We start from the raw sequence: 23966 nt of genomic DNA on the forward strand, positions 1-23966 counted from the left end.
AAAAAAACCCACAAAATTTTTAAGTATAATCAAGATCTACTATATAAGAAGTATGGCCATAAGTTAATGAAAGCAACCTCATAAGTCTCACGTGAAAGAAGTTTACCATAGTGTTTGCCTTTATATGCTCTTAGTCCCTTCTTTATTAATTTATTTTTGCTAATTACTGTGTCCTCATAATGATGTTTATTCCACAGGTAGTGCTGTCTAGTTTGCTTATAGGGGAATGTTGAATCTGTGACCTTAACTGTGGGTCACAGTGGAACTCCTATGAAAGTGGATGTCAGTGCTAGCTAGGGGCTGTGTTGTTTATATCACATAGGCTCGAGTGAATAAATTAGCACATGGTTCTGAAATTCAGAAGCTGATTTTAAGCACATATTGATGAACCAAAGCTGGGTCTCAATAGGACTTTGTGGTTATTAGACAAACTCTTTTAATTCCATAGAGTACAGAGGGCAGCCTATTCCACCGTACAGTGTTAAATAATATTCTGGCTCCGTGTTTGTTAACTCAAACAAAAGATAGATGGAAGTGTAAAGCTCACTTGACAAATGGGCACATTTTGCTTTCTTCCTGTATTTTTCTTCTCTTGGCTTTTGTGTCCTGTGTTTTTTCCCAAGCAGTGTTATGCAAATGAACCAATTAATGGTAGATGAAATGGTCTTCCTACCTCGCTGTGTTTGTAACTAGAAGGACAGCACCGTAAGTCACGTACCTATTCAGTGGGTTCTATGGGCCACTGCGAGGGTCTGATTAGCTTGACTGTGGAAGACAATCGCAGAGGCATCTGCTTGGTTAATTTTGAGAGAAAATTTACCAGATGGAGGCTGAAGATTTAAGTGATTAGAAGGTAGTAGATTGGAATACAAATTGGATTAAAAGAAATTAGATTGATATAAATCGAATTGAGTCACAACAGTTTGTGTTGTTCGTACCAAGGGCCAGTGGATTATGGGAGAAGCAGATGCTCCAATGAGATAGGAATTAATGTGGCTTTGACAGTCCATCTGCGAAGGTCTGAATATCGAGTACATCCCTAATCTCTCTCTCCATTTATCAATGCCATAATGTTAATTAGTACTTCATTCATTAAGTTACTTACAGGAGAAAAAAATCTCACCCCTATCCCCTCTCTGCTTGAGAATTTGTTATTCTGCCAAGAACTGGAAAGCTCTCTTGAGCGGAGCTAGCTACAGTTGACTGTAAGGGTAGACCTGTGTCCTTTCCCTCATGCACACAACTGCCTTTGGTATGAATGCAGAAAGCTGGAAAACATTTGCTCGTGTATTTCTCTTCATAAATATATAGTTATTTGGAGGCTTACATTAATGCTGAAGCATCGTTCCACTAAAGAGTGGGCATATTAATCGGATTATATAATTATGTGTATTTTACGTTATGGTTTTTATAAGGTATTCACCGGAGTTGCGTGTTTTGTTTAATGGCTCAAACATTTGACATTAATGTTGAGTGGTATTTTGAGGAGAAAAATGAGAAAAATTTTGTTCTCTTGATTGTGTATGTTTATACTCATGTGCATGTGTGTTGTGTGTTTGATATCTACGGTCTAGTTTGTTAGGTTATGGAAAATTACAGGTTACTGACACTATCATATATTTTGATATACAGTGTTTGGCTCTGATTGTTAAAGAAAAAAAGTTAAATGAAATAAAATGAAAATAAACACATCATTGTAAATGCTTGTACTTATATTGGGAATTTGATTGTTTACAATCCAAGGGGCATTGCCACAAGAGTCTCATTATTACTTCATTGGCCACAGCAGTGAAATTCGGCAGAAGGCAGTTCTGTCTTGGATGCCATCCAAAGGAACTAAGCTAGTGGAGATCCAAAGGTGACCTCACCTCTAAGGCGGCTTGAGAGTGTGCACTCTAAGGACAGCCATGAAGAAATGCCCCTGTGTGTTAATAACAATCAGGCAAATACAGCTTCTCTTCTGGAGACGAACGTGATGAGCTGGGCAAAAATGGAACATCAAATCCTGTGATGCAAGAAGCATATCATGAAAGGTTGTGCCAAGTCATTCAGAAATAATCGTGATACAGGCAAATGTGGGCTGCCTGCCAGTGTGTGAGCACGAAGAATTTCTATTTTGGTTATGTTGAAGGGAGGCAGTGGCTTGTGCAAAAGTGTGTTAAGTATTGTAACATTCTTAGCTTATTGCAGAAAATTCTATGAGCAATGAGCTCTTCAGGCAGTGTGCTTAATGTGGGAATACTATATAGCTATAAATGGAGATATGCATACAGACACAGATGGCTGTTCCTTATTCAGGCTGACCTGGAATTCTCCTGCATCCTCTCCAGACTCTAGTGCTTGGGTGGTTTTTGTAATCACTCGTAATATTGGCTAAAGAACCTGATGCTTTAAAATTCCTCGTATCTTCACTTCAGAAGTAGAAATAACCTGCCCTCCGGGAACCAGGACTGAAACTGAGGCCTGATGCATCCAGATTCTATGCACACCAACTGCAGGGGCCCTACATTTAAAAACAATGCGTAGCTGATGTTTCTAATTGTATACAAACTGATGTAACTTGGTCATAATAAGAGACTGTTTTAAGCTATATTCCAACAAAATTTAAAAAGGAGAGGGAAAAACGCTCACAGATTAGCCTGCAAAGTATAAAGTATAAAGCTGAATGACTTCTTGTAGTAAAGAAATATTACTAAAATTTGTTACTGCTATTGTGATGGTGATTAAATGCCACCTAAAAATAATGCGGTATTCAGAGGTCACTGCTTGTTCACGTCTTGACACTTCAGTTTTCAGTCTGATCGTCAGTTGTCTAATTGGTGGTGGTTGTCTTCATTAAGAAACATCGGAACATCAAGGTGGTGCTGACTGAGCCTGGCAAAGTCATAGATTGTGCTCCTATCCCTGCCTGTGTTTCTGTGACTATCATTGGGTATTTAATACCTTTTTTAGCCCCTGTGAGGATAATTAAAGAAATTAGTTGGTTGTAAACTAATGATAACAGAGATACAACTTCCCGATTTTCTGATTCTCGATGGACTTTAGCCTGTTGATATATTTCTCCTGTGAAATATATCAGCAGATATATTAATTAACATATATATATATATACACACATATATATTCAATTTCTTTCAGTGTTTAGGTGCATTTGATTCAAATGCTACATAGTAACATTATATATGTATATATACACACGTAGTATATTTTATGTACACTCTAGTACGTACAAATTTACTCGTGACAAGTGAATGTATATGCATGCTGCTACACTTAAAACATTTTTTGTTTTGGCTAATCTTACAAGGAATGTCCAGAGATTGAATTGAGGACCCTATTTAATAGGAAATTCTTTAAAAATTTTACACAGTATTTAAATGTACTCACACCAAATGGAAAAAAAATCAGCCAGATTATATCAATGCCTCCATCATCATTGCAGGATTCATACCTGAACAGTTGGCCCATGGACCTGATTTCAACATGGGTAGTTTAGATAAATATGTCAGGCACAAGCTACCTCGACGAAATAGAGAACTCTGCATCTCATTTTTCCCCCTGCAGTCCGTGTAGTTTTTCAAATTTTCAGTGAACTCAGGAAATGAGAAACACAGCCAAGTTCTAGTGTAAAGTGATGTTCTGGCACCTTTGACCGCCAATCCGCGCCACAAAGACCTCGTGGCAGCCTGAGTAAAATCCGTCCAAATAAGCGCTGAACCCCAGCTTGGAGGTTCAGAGTTTTATGCTTCATCGTAAGACTCATGAGGCAACTTGAATAATTCTGGATGCCTAAGATGGACTTAGGGAAGTCCAGTTTATAAGTCAATTTGATGAATAAGTAGATCTTCTGGCCAAGGGAGTATGAAAATTTAGGAAACCCCATAAAAGTTTGAGATTTGCCTGGCCAACCTACTTTGTGTTTGTTTAAAGAAAAGCAATGACTAACTGTTCCAAAATCTGTACGCATTTTTTCTAGGAATGGAGTGGTGAGGAAAGGGGAAGAACATACCTGGAGGGGAGAAGCGATGAGGCATTTAGAATAATGATAGTGTGAAATTATGTCGAGAGACAGATGGCGACTGTGGAACTGAGAGGCAGTCAGTTCCAGACACAAACCTGGAGAAAGAAGGAAGAATCCACAGAAATGTGTGCCTAAGTGGTTATGATAGAAATGGAAGAGTTAAACCCCACAACTGGGATTCTGAGCATTAGGGACCTGAAGAAAGATGGAGTTGATGTCAGGAAGGAGAGATGATGAAATATGGGACAAGGAGAGAGGTGAGGGTTTCATTCTGAGATAGAGGGACCTTGAGTTGATGACTGAGTGTTCAGGTGGGCACCCGAACAAAGCCTAGAGCTCTCCTTGGCTGGAGATACTAAACTCCTATTTGGCTATTGTTGTCAAGAGAGGATACCTGAACACTGTGAGAGGGAATGAGTTCTCCATGGAATGAGTGAATTATCTTCATTGAAGAGAAGACACCTAAGGCACACATACCTTGGCAGGTGTTAACTATTGAGTCAAATTACTAGACAATTCAAACTTCTAGTTCACTAGTTTACATAAAACTCAAATATATTTTTCTGCTATTTAAAATGGAAATTCATAACAAAAGTAACCAGTAATAATGTTCTTTTTTTAAAAAAATATTCAACAGCCGTGAGCACATCACTAAAAAACTAAAATTCAGTTATTATTGCCTCATCTGAAAGTGGGAAAGGATTAGGCAAACATCATTATAGTCTTTTAAAATTTGTATACTTTTCATTTTCTTCCAGATTTTCAGTTGCTGGTTGTTTATAAAATCCAACTGATCAGAGTTTGATATATTGAATATTTGATGGTAAGGGCAACTTCCTACATTTTAAAAATACTACCCTGTTCGAAGCTATCGTTATTCTTGTGTTTCACAAACCTTATCGCTTTACATTTTTATACCTCTGCCTGTCAGCATTTTTCTTTCCTTTTAGCATAATCCAGAATAATTCTGTGTTCCACTCTTGTGCTTTGTGACAAGAAAGCACTGCATTTTGAGAGTGGCTGGATGGAGGTTAATTCCATGTCCACATGGTAATAACCTGGGGACGCCCGGGGATGATCACTTTCATTTGATCCCTCCTCTGATAAGGCTTCAAAGCAAATGGGCTGAGTGGAAAACAACATTATTCCGTAACTTTTCTAGAAGGTGCAGATGGTTTTTGAGAGACTCACGGAATTGAGACTCATATATTTTAGTGAAACATAATTCAAGCAGAAAAAGATCGTTTAAAAACGTTTATAGCACTCACATTTGCTGCTTTTCTCCATTCAGCAGAAAAAGAAGCTCTTTTTTTTTTCTCTGTGCACACAGAATCTTTTAACTGAAAACTACACTCAGTATTTGTGTTGCAGCAGTGATGTTATCTGCTGGTCATTTTGCTGTGAAACAGAAGACCTCTCCTGAAAGGAAATTTAAAGTTTTATTAAATCACTCACTAAAAAGGCATCAATAGATATCATAAATAGACAAAAGTGAAGAGAAAGTAGATCCCCAAATGAAAAGTATCCTGATCATTAAAGTAACTTATATTCTCTATCTACTAAAATAACTCAAATTTGCAAAATTCTTAAATGTATGTAAAACCCACTGTGCATAGCCTTACTGCGGTTGTCACCTCAAAATTGTTACGATTTCCCAAATAAAACTGGAGAAAATGTTGTTATTAAAGATGTAAATTTATATTTATTTATTATTTTAATGCAGCAAAATACAAACTCCAAAATTTTCTATAGGATTCTGAAATTTTGTAATCAGAACTTATTCCAAATTTTAGAGCTATTTGCAACTGATAGAACATAGCCCCCTTTTCAAGCTATTTTATGTCACATATCTTATCTAAGGTGTTTTTGGTGGAGTAAACATAACAATTTAGGTGTATATCCTCCAAATACCCCTAAAGAAATATGATGCTGTCACTTCTGTTCAGTTTGGTCAACTGTGAAAATCCATTCTGAGTATGGTACAAAGACAAAGCCATAAACCCGAGTTGTATTTAGATACCTTCATAATCCTCCTTTGTTCCCAAGATACAAACTTCAGGAAAGAATTCCAAAAGCCATTGTACACTATAAAGTAAATCAACTCGATTATGGCCATTTCCACCATCCAAGAGGAAATCTTTCTTTTCATCTTTGGGATCACTATAGTCACTTTTGACTTGGGCCTTTTATTTAAAGATACACAATTTCATAAAGGTGTCATTTAGAAATTTCTAGGAAAAGTATATTGCTTTAAAAGGAGGAGAATGATTTTGTTTTGACCATCTCTTGAAACTACTGGTAAAAGTCAGTTTCAGATAATATTCGGATAATATTCCCATTCCTGCCATGTCACTTAAGTCATGTTATTGTGCCCTCAATAAAGTTTATTTAATATCCCTTAATTCTCTCTAAACTTATAGTGGAAAAGCAACCAAAAAAAAAAAAAAAAAAAAAAGATGCTTCCTATGCATTAATCATGGAGTCATTCCAAGATTTTTATAATGAAAAATAAAGTATTGGTATATATTTCAGTAAAATAGTTTAGAGGGACACAGAGTTACTAGACATCAATATTTGCTTTAAAAAGGCCATATCTTATAGAATTGTGGTTCATTGTTTTTAAGGGGGTTACAGACTTCTTTGAGTATAGAGATAGAGGTTATACTAATAAAAGAGTTATACATTATAATAATGCTTGCACTAGTAGGAAACAGTTAATGAGTGCTTGCTGTGTACTCAGCCCATGGAAAAATCGCATTCAATCTTCTCAGCAATGTTATTCGGCTGATACTGCTATGTTTTATAGATAGGGAAAAGAAACAAGATGCAGAGAAGGTAAGACATTTGCCTGGGTTCATTCACGCTTCTTTTCAGCATTGGAACAAGAGAAATTTCAAGTCAGTCCTCCTACTGACATCTGATTTATATTAACTACCAAAAATATTCTTTATTGTTTCTTAAAAAGGAACATGCACATATCTGCACAAAATTTCGCATCCAGTGCCTGCAGTGCCATCCCTTACCTCCATTCCACATAAACCAGTCCGTGGTTTATAAATCATATTTTTAAAATAATGGAGGAATGCAATGAGATTTGCATCTTAGGCCAAATTCTGTAGTAGATGAATATTGATTAGAAATAAACAAGCCTAAAATCAGTCATTGTGTGCATCCGTTGGACATGATGCAACTAATGCATTTGGCTCATGAAAGCTATAATTTTTTGGGTCGTGATTTAGCCATTATTCCTTTAAGAAACTATTGGATTGTAATCTTATTTTCCATCTGTCTTTTAAAAATCCTTTATATACTTATGTAGCAAAAGAAGTTAGTCTGAAATTTCAAGTACGATCATTGAATCTCAATTTAACTTTATTATGAAATATTTTGGGGTACAGGAAAGTTTATCAAGAGTTCCAGACAAATGTATTAACTAAGTATTTAACAAAGCTTAGCACACACATGTGTAAAATGTCATTGCTGATGGGAATGGTGTTTTTTAGACATTGACACTGGGTCCTTTGGCATCTTCAGTTCCTAAGATTAATGCTACTGCCACAGAATTTTCAGAATATAGAAATAGAAGGAAATATAATAGAACGCCAAAGTGATGCCACTCCGTTCAGAGTTTGGTTAAGTAGAATCCCCTTTTCTGGAGACCAACCCATAGTCTTCATTAAATAAATGCCAATGGTTTTTAGAAAATTAAACATTATCAGACAATTTAATGAGTTTTGAGATTGTTTCATTGCATCACCTTTTGTAAAGCCAAATGCCATTTCAAACCACATCCAAATATTATAAATATGATAATAAGAAGCCAGACTTTAAAGCTATCTTCCTGGAATAGGGATTGTTTTTGTCATTGTAACGTGAATTTGCATAAGCCATGAAAACCTCCGATTGGGCAGTAAATCACACTTTAAAGAATACCTTCAACCATGTAAGATGTAGCAAATTGATTTGAAAGAGTATTGGATGAATATCCAGGTTAATACAGTGGCTCCTCGCTGAATTGTTGGAAATGAATTTATAAAGTAGAAGAGTAATTTGTTATTTCTCGGGAGGAAAATCACCCCTAACAGTTTTCTAGAAACTTTCAGATTAGGGGTTTCAAAATTTATCTTCAATATTATATATGCATGTATATATATATATGCACACACACACATATACACACGTGTATATATGTACATTTTTTTAAAATGTACCTTGCGTTCATAAATTTAAATTGCTACTCATTATGCTTTCTTTTACATATGTCTGTTAAGATATCATTAATGTGACAGCCATAAAGAGTGTGATCATGCTACGGAACAATGAGACTGTAGCAATTTACTCTTCCACTGACCTCCATTTGGGGATAAATAGTACAAAAAACCAGTTTAGGTAATTGCTTAAGGTGATATAACTAACCGTATATTGGTCCAGATAGAAAGCCAAACCAAAAACAACTGAAATCTAGTGCTTGGGATTTTCTAATAATATTTTAGACTTCCAAAATTTGGGTAAGAAGAAGAGGTGATAGAGAAGAAAAAGTCATCTTGAAAACAGAGCTTGGACCCACAGCTAAGACAACTATACCCTTCTAGTTTCAGTTTTGGGAAAGAAACTTCAGTTGTTTAGTACTCTATTTTTCCTCCTCATCTATAAAATAAGGGTTTGTAAAAGGACCTCTGATAGCTTAATCTCCTGTTTTCTGGATCTGGAAAGCGAGCACAGAGATGTTGCAGGGGTGCTATTTTGTACAACTGGCAACTTTCAGAATCAAGACTGCCTGTTGAGTTTGACAAACCTCTTTTATCCTTGTCAATTCCCTTTCACACTATAAGCCCTGTAGTTTTAGGACACTGAAAAGTTATTTTGAAATTTTCTAAAAAATAAGTAGTATTTCCAGGTCTCAATTTTGATTTTGTTTCAAATTTAGACTTATTAACATGGCACTGCTGTGCTTCCAGAAGGAATAATAATCTTAAAAGTTTATTTAGATCAATGGCAAATTAGGAAATCTCCTGAGAGAGTTTTAGTAAAGTTCAAGTGGATAAAATGGCCTTCATGTTTTCCAAACATTGACCTTCTCATCATATCCTATCACATCACTGGACCTCTAGAAAAAAAAAAAAAAGTTATCTCATAATACTTTTCTATTCCCTCCTTCTTCATAAGCAAAGTAAGCTGGAATTTAATCATCATGGAGAATTCAAGGATGGAAAAGTTGTTATGGACAGACTTGATGGATTGATGGAGTGATTCATTAACTCCATTTCATTGCAGATTACCTTAGCTCGGTAATCAATGTACATAGCATTTGCAGTGGCACTGAGTTATGTTTCTTTCAGTGAGGGAAATTTTGAATTGGATATATTTTTGACTAAGGATAAATAATAACAACTCTAATTCTTTGGAAATCTAGTGTAAAGCTATCAGCCTGGCCCAGCTAAAATGTATCAAGCAATAAGACATAAATGTAAGAATCATCCTCAGCAAAGAAAAACTATTATCAATGGGATTATAGAGTTTTGTGGGCTAAATTTTGGAAGTAAATTTTGGAGTTGGAGTATTTGTCATGTTTTGCAGGAGGAGAAAAAATGTTACACTGAATTCTTACTACCCATCCTGGTGATCCATATATATGATTCTTCTAAACCACCCCTTTTTTTTTTTTTTTTGAGACGGAGTCTGGCTCTGTGGCCCAGGCTGGAGTGAGCGGCGCCATCTTGGCTCCCTGCAAGCTCCGCCCCCCGGGTTCCCGCCATTCTCCTGCCTCCGCCTCCCGAGGAGCTGGGACCACAGGCGCCGCCACCGCGCCCGGCTGGTTTTTGTATTTTTAGTAGAGACGGGGTTTCACCGTGTTAGCCAGGATGGTCTCGATCTCCTGACCTCGTGATCCGCCCGCCTCGGCCTCCCAAAGTGCTGGGATTACAGGCTGAGCCACCGCGCCCGGCCTAAACCACTCTTTGTAGCATTGATGTCCGATCTACCTGTTACAAAGGAGGCGTGAATGCGAACTGATCGGTAACCTGTGTTCTTTGTGCCTCCTTCCTACTGTGATGTGTCGGGCAGCCTTCACTTTTCATGTAGTGCTTCTGTGTCTCTCGCATCAGCAGGTGGCTCTGATCACATTCAGAATTGAAGTAATCCTGGAGAATCTTCCTAGGTTAATTTTATTTACATCATTTTGGGGAACAATATTTTGTTAAAACAGACATAGTTATGGCTAGAACATACTGTGACATACATTTTTAAGAGAGAAAAATGAACACAATAGAAATGTTGCTGGAGGAAGTATATTTCACACCCTGTCCCTAATTTGCTGAGAACTTCTGCCCTCAGAAAAATTTAGAACAGTTTGAAATACATTGCTTGACTTGCGGAGGGACTAATAGTTGATAGGGCTATCCAGTTTGTAAAAGAAAAATAAAACTTGGTTCAAGGAAACACTCCAACTCAATGAGGCAGAAGTATTTACTTTGTAACTCGTGAAATGAAATCAACAAGTATTCTAGAGGCATTTTCCTCCTTTGTTATACTATGTGATTGAAATCTCTTCCTGAAAACAAATGTTCTCTGGCGCTCACTGCAAATGAGCAGTTACTGACTAAAGAAAACTAAACTATATTGATGAGTTATAATTTATACTTCACCTTCAAAAATTTGAAGTGCTAATATACCACTCAACTTTTTAAATATCAAATATTTCATCAAAAATCATTACAAAATCGTTGTTTGAGAGTCTCTGAGAAGCAGAAATAATCCATTATGCAAATTAAGCTGCTTAGAACATTATTCACAGATGCATGTGCATCTGGCTGGCTCACTTGATGACGCTGTGGAACGCTACATCTAGCCAGGTCTGAGGGCGTGATCTTCCCGTGAGCATGGAAAAGATGCAGCGTCCTGGAATCTTTCACTGGTAATTTCTGATGCACCGCGTTCACTCTGGAGACTAAGAATCTGGTGGCCGGGTCAGGTGGCTCATGCCTGTAATCCCAGCACTTCCGGAGGCCAAATCAGGAGGCTCGCTTGAGGCCAGGAGTTCGAGACCAGCCTGGCCAATATGACGAAAACCCATCTCTACTAATAATACAAAAAATTAGCCAGGTGTGGTGGTCCGTGCCTGTAGTCCCAGCTACACGGGAGTCTGAGGCACGAGAATCGCTTCAACCTGGGAGGCGGAGTTTGCAGTGAGCCGAGATCGGGCCACTGCCCTTCAGCCTGAGCGACAGAGCAAGTCTCTGTTAAAAAAAAAAAAAAAAAAAAATCTCTATTTTAAATAAATATCAATATCTTAGTGCTCACTTTGACAACACATATACCAAAATTGGAGCAATACAGAGAAGATTAGCATGCCCTGGGCCAGGATGACATGCAAATTCATGAAGCATTAGAAAAAAAAAATCCCAGATGATTCTGATGCAGGCAGTCTGAGAATCAGGCTTTGAAAAACAAGGAAAATGTCTTCTGCTGAAATTATGACTAGCAACATTCATGTGATGCATTTTATTGAAATCAGCTTTGGCCGGGCGCGGTGGCTCACACCTGTAATCCCAGCACTTTGGGAGGCCGAGGCAGGTGAATCACAAGGTCAGGAGTTCGAGACCAGCCTGGCCAACATGGTGAAACCCCGTCTTTACTAAAAATACAAAAAAATTAGCTGGGCGTGGTGGTGGGCACCTGTAATCCCAGCTACTTGGGAGACTGAGGCAGGAGAATCGCTTGAACCTGGGAGGTGGAGGTTGCAGTGAGCCAAGATTGCGCCACTGCACTCCAGCCCAGGTGACAGTGCGAGACTCTGCCTCAAAAAAAAAAGAAAAATAAAAAAGAAATCAGCTTTAAAAGAGGGCTTTGGAATTAGCCTAGGTGCCATGTCCATTCTTTACTTGGTCCTCCATTCGTTTCTAAAGAAGCCGGGCACATTTTGGATTAAAGGTCATGAGTTCTAATTCTGCTTCTCCTACCTATTCAATTATGGACAATTTACATGACAATTTCACAACTTATTTTCTTGGACAGTAAAAATAAACATTTGGATGTTCATCTTTAGGACCTCTGACCAATTTTAATTATCTTTATCATTATAAAAGAAAGAGGGAATATATATATATGTATCTATATATACACACACATACATATATATACATTTACACAGAGATAATTGAATAAATTATTTTAATTAAAACTTGACTGATTGCCCAATTAATAATTGAGATATAAAAAGATGCCAGACATGATATCAGCCACAAGCAAAATTAGAATTGTAGATAGTTATTTTCATACATCGCTTAGCATATCTGTTCAAATAGGAGTCTTGAATAATTTCTCATTATATGGGCAATATTAACGTTGCTGTCAAACTAATTTTCATTTGAAATCTGTAGAAGAGATATTTATACATTTATAAATTTATTTTTAAAATAAATCTAAACTAAAAATGAACTTTGTAATGGAAAATGATAATCAGGTACTCTTTAGCACGGTGGGCAAAAACCTTAGTAAATATTTTAAGCTTCACAGGGTATATACGTTTTCTTTGTTACCTCTTCCTCCTCCTCATCCCCCTTCTCTTCCCTTTCCTCCTCCTCTTCTTTTAAAAGCATCGTTAGCTCAGAGCCATACAAAAACTGGTGTGCGCAGTGCTTATCAAACGGTATTGTGCATACAAATACCTGATGAAGACAGGGGAATCTTGGTAAAATGCAGATTCAGATCTGAGATATGCGGGTTGGGGCCTGAGATCCTCGATTTCGAATGTGCCTTCGGATCATGCTTCTGTTGCTAGTCGAGGGGCTCACACTTTAGATTCCCGAAATGTTGAGGTTGAGCTGCTTCATGGCACTTCATGTGACAAACAACCCCCACACCCCCTTACTGTTCTGTTCTCAGTCCCCAGTGAGTTTTGCTGACAACTCAGCTTTGGTTTTTGACCAAATAATGGAGTTGTTTTAGCCGATAACACAGAATACCCAGTAGTTTAGTGCTCCTTGGTAATCTTAAAGGCCCACCCTCTTTGGGAATGTGATGAAAGCTACACCCTTCACCCCACACCACCACTGCTGCCTCCCCTTTACACAATATTAGTTTCCGCAGTTTTAAAGAATCGGAAGACTTATGCATTGAGTCCATCTTAAAGACCACTGCTATTGTTATGTAATGTCTGAATTTAAGACCACTGCATTTGTTATGTAATGTCTGAATTTAAGACCACTGCAATTGTTATGTAATGTCTGAATTTAAGACCACTGCAATTGTTATGTAATGTCTGAATTTAAGACCACTGCTAGTGTTATGTAATGTCTGAATTTAAGACCACTGCTATTGTTATGTAATGTCTGAATTTAAGAAAGCTCAGAATGAATCCCCATATTTTTAATAAGATTGTAAAACTTAGATTGTAGCTGTATTTTTGCATATCTATGTCTGTCTTTCTAGTCTATTTTTCTCTCTATCTCTCTAATCTACCTATCTGGCTGGCAAGACTGTTACAGTTCACTTTATGTCCTAATGATCTATTGCAGGCCTGATGATTTCATTATAACCTAAAATTATAAATGAAGAAAATAACGTTAACTGTTGTTAGGAGTGAGGACAAATTGTTACACACCTTTTATTAAACGTGTTCACAGTGCTCTTTTATCTATCAATTTTTAAAAATTGCTTGAGATATTCATATTCCACAAAATTCACCCAAAGTGTATAATAATCTTTATTATATTCACAGAATAATGCAACCATCACCATAATTAATTTTAGAATATGTTCATCATCCCTAAAGAAATCCCATCCCCATTGGCAGCACTTTCCCAGGCCACCTTCATTCCCCACTTCCTACCCCAGCCCTAGGCAAGCATTAATCTGCATTTTACGTCCATGGATTTCCTACTGTGGACATTTCATATGAATGGAATCGTACAATATATGGTCCATTGCAACTAGCTTCTTTCACTTATGTTTTCAAAGTTCATCTATGTTGCAGCATGTATTATTAATACTTCATGTTTAAGGCTGAATAATATTCCATTATATGGATATGGCACATTTTATTTATTCATCATGGACATTTATTTTGTTGATTCATTCTTTGTTATCCATTCAGTTGGTAGACATTTGGGTTGTTTCTACTTTTTTGGCTATTGTGAATAATATTGCTATGAATATTCATGAGTGAGTTTTGTGTGGATGTATGGTTTCATTTTGGGGTGATATATATCTAGGAGTGAAATTGCTGGGTCATATGGTAACTACATGTTTGACATTTTGAGGAACTTCCAGATTGTTTTCCAAAGTGACTGTACGATTTAAATTCACACCAGCAATGGATGAGGTTTTCAGTTTTTCCACACCCTTGACAATACTTGTTGTTTTACGTTGCTTTGATTATATACATCCTAGTGGGTGTGAAGTGTATTTCACTGCAGTTTTGTTTTGCATTTATCTAACAGCTAATGATGTTGAATATCTCTTTATGTGGTTATCACTATTTGTCTAACTTCTTTGACAAATTTGTCTAACTACTTATTCTAATCCTTTGCCTATATTAAAATTTGATTATTTATATTTTTATTGAGCTATGAGTTCGTTATATGTTCTAGACATAAATCCATTGTTAGGTATATGATTTGTATATTTTTTTCTGATTCTCTGGGTAGTATTCTTTCAAGCACAAGTATTTAAAAATTTTATAACGTCCAGTTTATCTCTTTTTTTCTTCTGTTGCTTGTGCTTTTGGTATCATATCCAAGAAGCCATCACCTAACTCAAAATCATAAAAACTTGCCTCTGTAATTTCTTGTAATCATTTCATAGTTTTACTTTTTATATTTAGGTTGTAGATGTTCTTTGATGTTTTTATTAAAGTAGGAGTAAAACTACTAGATGAGTATCCTGACATGACAGTACTGTAATCTCTAGGTAACATAGTTTACATATATTGTAATGATAAATGAGTAAAATTCTTTGTGTGCTCATTGGACATACTGGATTTTAAATCTTATTGCTAAATAGCTTAACTATTTTGTCACTTTTTCTTTTATAAATCAATTATTTTATATTTTATTTAATAAGTATTAGTGTATTTCAGGTCTTATTCAGCCCTTATCCAGGCCTACTGCCTAATAAGTTAGGGAACAAGTTGATATAGTAAATAGCACCCTAGTAGCATGGATGATTTACTTGCTTACTTTTAATAGTAGAACTGTTTTTGCAGTAGGGAGAATGTAGGTCACCGTGCATAGGGAGATTAAAGGAGAACAAAGAGGCTATCTAAAGAGATGATTGTAACCTACTATATGCCTGTTACATGAAAAGTGACATAAAACTCGTGATGTATTTTAGGATCAGAGTCTATGGCTATGTATCCAGACATTTACATTGAGAATATGTTTCTGATTTGCAAGCTACTTATATTCAGCCACTCATATTTAAAAACTTTGAAGTCTTTCTTGAGTATGAATTTAAAAATTCCTTGTTACTTTTATATTCTGTAAATTCCTCATTGCTTTAAGACCCGGTACTCATGCTCTATAACCTTTATTATTGTGATGTATACTACAATTACCTATCTATATGCTTTGGATCTCTTCAGGTTTTTAAAAAAATTTCTGACCTGTAGACCGTAAATTACTCTTTTGCTTTAGATATCTAACACTTGTAATGTATACATTCTTTTTTGGTCTAATGTGATTAAAAAAAATAGTCAGCAACTTTTGATAGTTAATCCTCTTCAAAAAAAAAAAAGTTTATTTAAGACTGAATTAAATTCCCTTTAATACATTAAAATATGTATTTTCAATTAATATTGAGCGTGAACTGAGGTAACATTGAGAAGTAAATATTACTGCTATCTATTGAAGAGAAATGTGCTCATATTAGGTGATTGGTTGGAAAGTCTTACATAAGAGCAAACTTTTAAGAAGTGCTTATCTATATAATCATTATGTCCCCATATATGGTGATTCCTCTCAGCATCTCCTTTTTATTTACTTGGAGCAGCTAGTAGAACATTTTCATGAATAATGGTAATTGACACCATATAAATGACAAATATCAACAGATCCTTCTCTTCCTATTTCTTTTCTTTTCTCCTTTTTTTTTCTTTTTTTGACAGAATTTTACTCTTGTCGCTCAGGCTGGATTGTGGTGGCGCTATCTTGGCTCACTGCAACGTCTGCTTCCTGGGTTCAAGCGATTCTCCTGCCTCAGCTTCCCGAGTAGCTGGGATTATAGCCGTCCACCACCATGCCCGGCTAAGTTTTTACATTTTTAGTAGAGATGAGGTTTCGCCATGTTGGGCAGGCTGTTCTCAAACTCCTGACCTCAGGTGATCTACCCGCCTCGGCCGCCCAAAATGCTGGGATTGCAGGTGTGAGCCACCGTGCCCGGCCTCTCTTCTGATTTCTTACACCCCTTATGGCCCCACTTGTATTGCATTCACCGGGAAGTCACTGGTACAATCTCTCTTTCTTTGTACTGTGTATGGTGATATACCAAATTCTGTCAAGCATTTCGATAGGGTGTATTTTTCCTTCTTCTTTTCCACCTAAACCATCATTTCCCAAGGTCAGGTTCTTTTTATTTTTCTCTTGAACTATTTAAGTAAATTGCAGCTGTCTTCATGTCTCCATTGCTATCCCTTATTGATAATGCAGACTAAAACTATCTTTCAGTTATACAGATAGTCATGTCACTGCTCCCTTAAGAATCTGGGAGCCATGTAAAATAACATCACACTCTCCTGAGCACGGTACAAAGCCCATTGTCTCAGGCTCCAAGGCTGCCTCAAACCTTTTCCTGCCATATCAGCTTCCTTCCTGATTATGAAACGTACCATGCACATAACTCTCATTTCTTTGTCTTTTTGCTGATGGTATCTCTTGACATGATGCTTTTTTCTTTTAGTTGTCATTTTTCATTCTTTATAGCTCCATCTAAATACAATTTTTTTGGGGGAAGAGATCTCTTATTATGCCTAATTTAGGGTTAACTTTTAATTTTTTTTCTTTCTGCCTATAGTGCATTTCTTATATACCTCTATGTAGCATATTACATTTTAACATACGGATTTATACTTGAGCTCTTCAGTCAAACACACCTGAGTTCAAAAGCCTGCCTCTACTGCTTGCTTCATCTACATTTCTGGGCAACTGACATCATTTACTAAGCTTTTGCCTCATCTGTTAAATGCAGATAATATTTGTACATAATTTGCAGGTCTCTTTTTGCGTTAGTCTGATAACACATTGGCAGCACATTATCTACGTGTGTCTTCTAGGTGCTTGCTTACGTGACTTTCTTCCTCAGTATATAACAAGCAATCTGAGGATGGGAAATTAGTGTTACTCATCTTAGTACCCGTGCTGATCCCAGAAGAACAAGAAGGTCTCTTGTCCTCTTTTACTTCTGCTTGTCATGATTCATGGAACACATTGAACCTAAGTCCTTTGAGTTAACATATTAATTTATTGGTAAATTACCCCATTCTACAAAGGAGTTGAGATGACTTCTGAGATGCATACACAAAACGAAACATAAAATACTATTCAATTGAATAACTGAAGAGTTTAATTTCACCATCAGGAACCTCAGTGAAACGGAAGGTTGAGATAAGGCAATGTTAAAGCTTGCCTTTATTTGTCCTGTTTTGCAGGATCGCGTCTTCGCCAGGAAGACTTCCCCCCGCGGATTGTGGAGCACCCTTCTGATGTCATCGTCTCGAAGGGAGAGCCCACGACTCTCAACTGTAAGGCGGAGGGCCGGCCAACGCCCACCATTGAGTGGTACAAGGATGGGGAGCGAGTGGAGACTGACAAGGACGATCCCCGGTCCCACAGGATGCTTCTGCCCAGCGGATCCTTATTCTTCTTGCGCATCGTGCATGGGCGCAGAAGTAAACCTGATGAAGGAAGCTACGTTTGTGTTGCAAGGAACTATCTTGGTGAAGCAGTGAGTCGAAATGCATCTCTGGAAGTGGCATGTAAGTGAACATAGTGAACCTCATATGCACATTTACTTTTACTTATTTCAAGTAAGTTTCGATGTGTTCCCATAGATGCTAAAACCTAAAGAATCAGTCAACACATTGCATGATTTTACTTGGTCTTCTTCAAAGAAGTCTGGTCAAGATAATATCAAGCCAGGGTGTTGTAGTCAATTTGTTTATGTGAAATCAAGATGGCCAATATGTTATTATAAGAAAACACAGAGGCAATGAGGCTGTTCATACTTAAGATTTGAATTATTAATGAAAGACATAATCAGGTATTAAGATTGGCTATGTTAAAATGAAAAGTTGATGTGAAGCATGACACCAAATACAAGGCATATATACATTAACTTCGAAATCCAACTTTTATCAGCAACATTAAAAAGAGCCTATTCTTTTATTCTGTAGATTATATCTACTCTTCCAATTCAGGAATTATTACCTTAGGTGTGGCTAAGAGAATACCCCAACAATAACAGCAGTTATACTTTATTTATTTACTTATTCACTTAACGCTCATCAGAGAGGAGATCTGCCGTCTGCGCGAACAGAATGTTCATATATGGGAGGGTTCTCACTTCTACTCAATCTTGGTAATCAAAATAGCTAAGGACTTGCCTTACTGTTGCTGTTTTTATATATTTATTTCCTCATCAAATAGCGCAAATAGCAGTGGTCAATCAAGATATCAATGTTTTCCATCGGTTTAAACACTGCCTCCGTAACTTCATGGATGATTTTCTAGACAAAATTAAAAATAGGGTAGTGGTTTTTTTTTTCCTAATTTGTAACTGAGGGTTTGGGGTTATAATGTAAACAATACCATAAAAGTTTGACATTAAGTTATCTGTTTTGAGGAAAGATTTTATCTAGAATAAACTGCGAATAAGATGCCAACAATTCCTGTAATCTCAGCACTTTGGGAGGCCGCGGTGCGGGAATCACGAGGTCAGGAGATGGAGACCATCCTGGCTAACACGGTGAAACCCCGTCTCTACTAAAAATACAAAAAACCAGCCGGGCGCGGTGGCGGCGCCTGTGGTCCCAGCTCCTCGGGAGGCGGAGGCAGGAGAATGGCGGGAACCCGGGGGGCGGAGCTTGCAGGGAGCCAAGATGGCGCCGCCCACTCCAGCCTGGGCCACAGGGCCAGACTCCGTCTCAAAAAAAAAAAAAGGCAACAATTATGCCTTAAAATCTTTGCACTCTTCAGCTTCCTTGTTGTCATGTACATCTTCAAAGATAAGAGAATTGGGAGATTTCAGGATGCTGGAGTCTTATGTATATAGCTATATATATTTTCTCCTAAATAATAGCTCATGGACTCATGTCTTTCTTTTGGTAAACAAAATTATATATATATATATATATTTTTTTTTTTTTTTTTTTTTTTTTTTTTGAGAGAGAGCCCCCCGCTGTCACCCAGGCTGGAGTGCAATGGCGTGACCTCGGCTCACTGCAACCTCTGCCTCGCGGGCTTAAGCAATTCTTCTGTCTCAGCCTCCCAAGTAGCTGGGATCACAGGCACCGCGCCCAGCTAAGTTTTGTATTTTTAGTAGAGACAGGGTTTCACCGTGCTGCCCAGGCTGGTCTTGAACGCCTGACCTCAGGTGATCCACTTGCCTACAGTTTCTTACACAACTATTCCAATGATGTTTTTCGTTCTCAGCCATCTATGTCTGATTTATAGTTTCTGCTAAGAAACCTGGAACCCACAGATTCTGGAAATGTTTAACTCCAATAGGAAAAGACTGGGAGAATCCTAAGACCCATATTTTTTATTTTTTTTGAAGTGCCTTGAGATACGAGCATTAGGACTTTAGCTAACAGTGGGATTTTGTACTGGCCACCAAATAGTTTTATTTTTATAAAATAATACTTCAAAAAGCCCTTAAATTAAATGCAGTTTAATGAAATTTGAAATACACACACACAAATTCAAGAATGCAAATATCCATACCTGTTCCATTTTTATTTTGAAATATCTAATTTTGGAAACTTTTCAAACATATTGAAATACTTCAATACCAAATTTTATTGATTTTTACTCCAACAGACCCTTTTATGGTGAATATGATTGGCATTATTCTCCCATTTTCAAGATAAAGAAAATGATGCCCCAGAAGTTTAGGTGACCAAGATTCAGACAATAAATTAATGGGGTTGCTAGACCAGGACCTGAATCTTCTAATTTTTATTTTTAGGGAATTGTGTCGTATTTGAAGAAACACTCTAAATGAAATCTGTTCTTTTTTAAATACATAAAAATTAAGAAATTTTAATTTTTCAGAATTTTAAAAATTTTATCTACTCAGCAGCAAATAACCTGTTTAAATTCTTAACCAAATTTTACTTTTCAAAATTAAAGTATATAAAATTGACCAGTCATTTTATTCTCTCATCTAAAAGAATTGCTTTCTTTTGTAATTGCATCATTAATAATGAATCAAACTGTTTTAGTGGGAATATTTTAAACCATGATTTTTGTGTGTGTGTAATGTGACAGTAATTTTTTTTTATTTTGAGATAAGTGAGCTTTAAGAAATGCTTGAATTACTCATGACCTAGAGAGGAAAACAAGAAGGCAAATTGGATTAGGTAGTGAATAAAATTCCTTTTTCTAATGCCATGTCAACAGTTCATTCCATTTGAGGCATCACAAGGTCAAATAATATTCATTTATATGTTGCTCATCTCTTTCCATTAGCTCATCAGTCTTCTATCTTTCCTTATGTATTTCATAAAACATATTAATATGGAAATTTGGGTCAAAGCATTGTGATTTTTCAGTACCTATTGGTAACTAATGTGTATTTTTATAAAATGACAGAGGAACAGCAGTAGAGGAACAACTCCAGATTATGTTAAATTGGCCTTCATATTTTAGAAAACTCAACATAAATACTCATTGTGGTACATTCACTTAGTTTATTAATGGAAGGCAGATATCCACTGACAGAGGTGTTAAGGAATAGCAATGAAGACACATTCCAATGTGTTCTCAAAGAGCTCACATTCTAGTTGGGATGACAAACGTGTAAATAAAGAATTACTATACTAAATAGACAAACAATAAAGCCTTTATAAAGACATGTAAAAAATACTATGCAAATCCAGAGGGAAGATATGTAATTCTTTCTAGATAGGTAAGTTTAAGAAATGATTCTAAGAGGATACATTATTTTAGCTGTGATTTAAGGTCATGTAAGAATGTCCCAGGTGGAAATTGAAGTGAAAGACCATTCTGGTAGAAAGAATGGAAGCTTAAATGAACACTGCGTATTTGGAGAACTGCCAGGTGTCTGGATATGAGGTTGGGGTCAGAGTAAATTGGAAAGGTAGGCATATGCTGAATCAAAATCTAAGCTATTTTGTTATGAGAATGGAGAATCTTTGAAAGAGAATTGAAGATTGCATTAAAGGTATGATGATTGAAGTCAGAGAGGCGTTAAGTAACTCAAATAATTCAGAAAAGAGTTGATGCTAGATTCTGAACTGAACATAGCAGTGAAGATTGAAAGGAGGAAACAGTGGGAAACATATTTAGGAATTAAAACTCTGTGACATTGTGATCATTTTGGAGGAGTAGGGGATGATTACTAGATTTGTTTTATTTTGTTTTGTTTTTTGGCTGAGTGACTGACTATATGGTGCTACCATTCATAGAGGTGGAGGGTAGGTAGGGGAGAACTAACTTTAGGGAACAGAACAGTATGGTAAACTTCAGCTGTATTGTTTGACATACCAAGGAAACAGTAAGCTTAAAATATCTCAAGTTTCATTAAAGAAACAGCTTCTCGAGTTGAGGGGAGAGGTCTTTCCAAGATAGGTGTGGAAGCCACGAAAGTATATAGAAGTGGATGTGATTGCCAGGCAGCCTGTGTTCAGGGCGCAGTTAATAAGAGCTGAGTCCAATCTCAGTGCTCAGAACAGCAATATTTAGTGGTGGTCAAGGCAAGAAATGCTCATGCAAAAGGGTCAGGCTCAGTAGAAGTATCAGAGTGATAGAATATAGGCAGTGAAGTGGCAAGAATAACCAAGGAATACTTTAAAAAATACTGAAAGTGTGGCCAAGTGTGATGGTTCACACCTGTAATCCCAGCACTTTGGGAGGCCGAGGTGGGTGGATCACTTGAGGCCAGGAGTTTGAGGCCAGCCTGGCCAACATAGTGAAACCCCGACTCTACTAAAAATACAAAACTTAGCCAGGTGTGGTGGCGAGTGCCTGTAATCCCAACTACTCAGGAGGCTGAGGCGGGAGGATCGCTTGAACCTGGGAGACAGAGGTGGCAGTGAGCTGGGATTGTACCACTTCTCTCCAGACTGGGTGACAGAGCGAGACTCTCTCTCAAGCAAACAAGCAAGCAAACAAACAAACAAACCACAAGAGTACTAAAAGTGGTTGACACAATGCAAATCCCAAATGATGGTCAAATAAACAGTACCTGTGGGCTTTAGTGTTGGGGACAGAGCACAACAGCTGAAGAGTGAGTAGTGGTGGGATGGAAGTAGCACATGCTGCCAGTTCTTTCCTAGAATGTAGTTCTGAATGGAGCATGGAGAATTAGAGCAGGGTACGTCAACCTCTGCATTTCTGACATTTGGGATCAAAATTTATTCAGTGTGTGTGTTTGGGGTGGGGGGTGGGTCATGCTCTGCATTGTAAGATGTTTAGACATACACCTCTGGCATTTGTTCACGAGATGCCAGTGGGATCCTCCCTAACCCTGTTGAGACAAATGGTATGTCTCCAGATATTGGAAATATTCCCAGGTGGGAAAGTCAGTTGAGAACCACTGACCTAGATGTACCTAAGTAGTCAAGAGCATATTAATATGTAGGACATAAACATGTGACAACTTTTATTATAAAATGATTATTGATAAAAAAATATGGATTTTTTTTTTTTTTTTTTTTTACTATTTTTGCTTCACACTAGTTGTCATTTTTAATTTCAAAAATGTTGGATTCTACTATGATATGAAATGTGGAATTTTATTGATAACCATCTGTCTTGACTGGTTTTTTGGAAGTCAGCCAGTTCTTTACCATATTGTATTCATTTTGATGTTTATTTGTTTTCCTTTAATACATGCTTCAGCTTTATGTTCTGGAACAACACAGCAGAGAGAAAAAAATTCAGGACCAATCATTGCAATGGAATCACCTCAAATTTGCTTTTACTTTTTTCTTAGTTTGCAAAAAAAAAAAAGCTATCCAGAAAGTGTTTTTTGAGTCACTTGACCTCAAGAGTAATCTCTAGGCAAAAATTGTTTTTTAAATAGTTGATAACGGTTGTAGAGTTGATAAGAAAGAGGCCTGGTACTCAAAAAGCTAATACGTAGTTTTCCAGGGGGACCACCAAGACAGCCATGGTGTAGCTGGTACAGATAGAGTTTCAGTTGTGAACCCTTGTGCTCCCTGTTTATGGAGCAGAAGGAGCACAGGGGGTCCTCACAGAGATTGTAGCTGCCTGTGATGCAGCTTGAGTCAGTGGCAGCCTCTAGAGATGGCAGCTGTAGCCCCAGGTGGCAAATATATGACAGCAGCTTGATCTATCGACCAGGGTAAGAGGGGGTTCTGGCCTAAATGAAAATTCATGAAAAATTGATGAAGTCCCCAGATTATTTTTTCTGTTTCCTTTTCTCAGCACTGTGCCAGTGCGGAGAGTGGAGATTAAATGAGGTGCTGAACACTTTAGTGGCAAGGAGGTTGTGGTTCAAAGGTCAGGGGTCACATAGAAACCGATCTTTTTTTTTTTCTTTTTTCTTACTGCTAAAGCAAAACACAGGAAACTTTTCAGATTAGCTGTGATTTACCTTTGCTTTGATAAATAAAACGACGACATGCTCGAAAGTTGGCTTTTGATGCAGTTACGAGAGAACAGATGTGATTCATAATTCAAACGTGGAACTGGAAATAGATGGAATTCCATGACTTGCGGATGACTTTTTTTCTTTCTCTTTCTTT

General features: G+C 37.1%; 1 protein-coding gene and 1 non-coding gene across 9 annotated transcripts in view; both read left to right on the plus strand.

The window, feature by feature from the left end:
• Nucleotides 1-23966, plus strand: part of ROBO2 (roundabout guidance receptor 2) — a 1748812-nt gene that overhangs the window by 1189710 nt on the left and 535136 nt on the right. For all 8 annotated transcript variants that reach the window (XM_017954070.3, XM_017954059.3, XM_017954063.3 and 5 more), the window contains one exon: nucleotides 17664-17990. In XM_017954070.3, coding sequence (XP_017809559.2) covers nucleotides 17664-17990 — 327 coding nt within the window. The remainder of the gene's footprint in view (nucleotides 1-17663; nucleotides 17991-23966) is intronic.
• On the plus strand, nucleotides 11313-11417 carry LOC116273938. Its single transcript, XR_004182438.1, has one exon. It is a non-coding gene; the product is annotated as a U6 spliceosomal RNA (small nuclear RNA).

The sequence above is a fragment of the Papio anubis genome, chromosome 2, assembly GCF_008728515.1.
Source record: "Papio anubis isolate 15944 chromosome 2, Panubis1.0, whole genome shotgun sequence".
NCBI classification, from domain to species: Eukaryota; Metazoa; Chordata; class Mammalia; order Primates; family Cercopithecidae; genus Papio; species Papio anubis.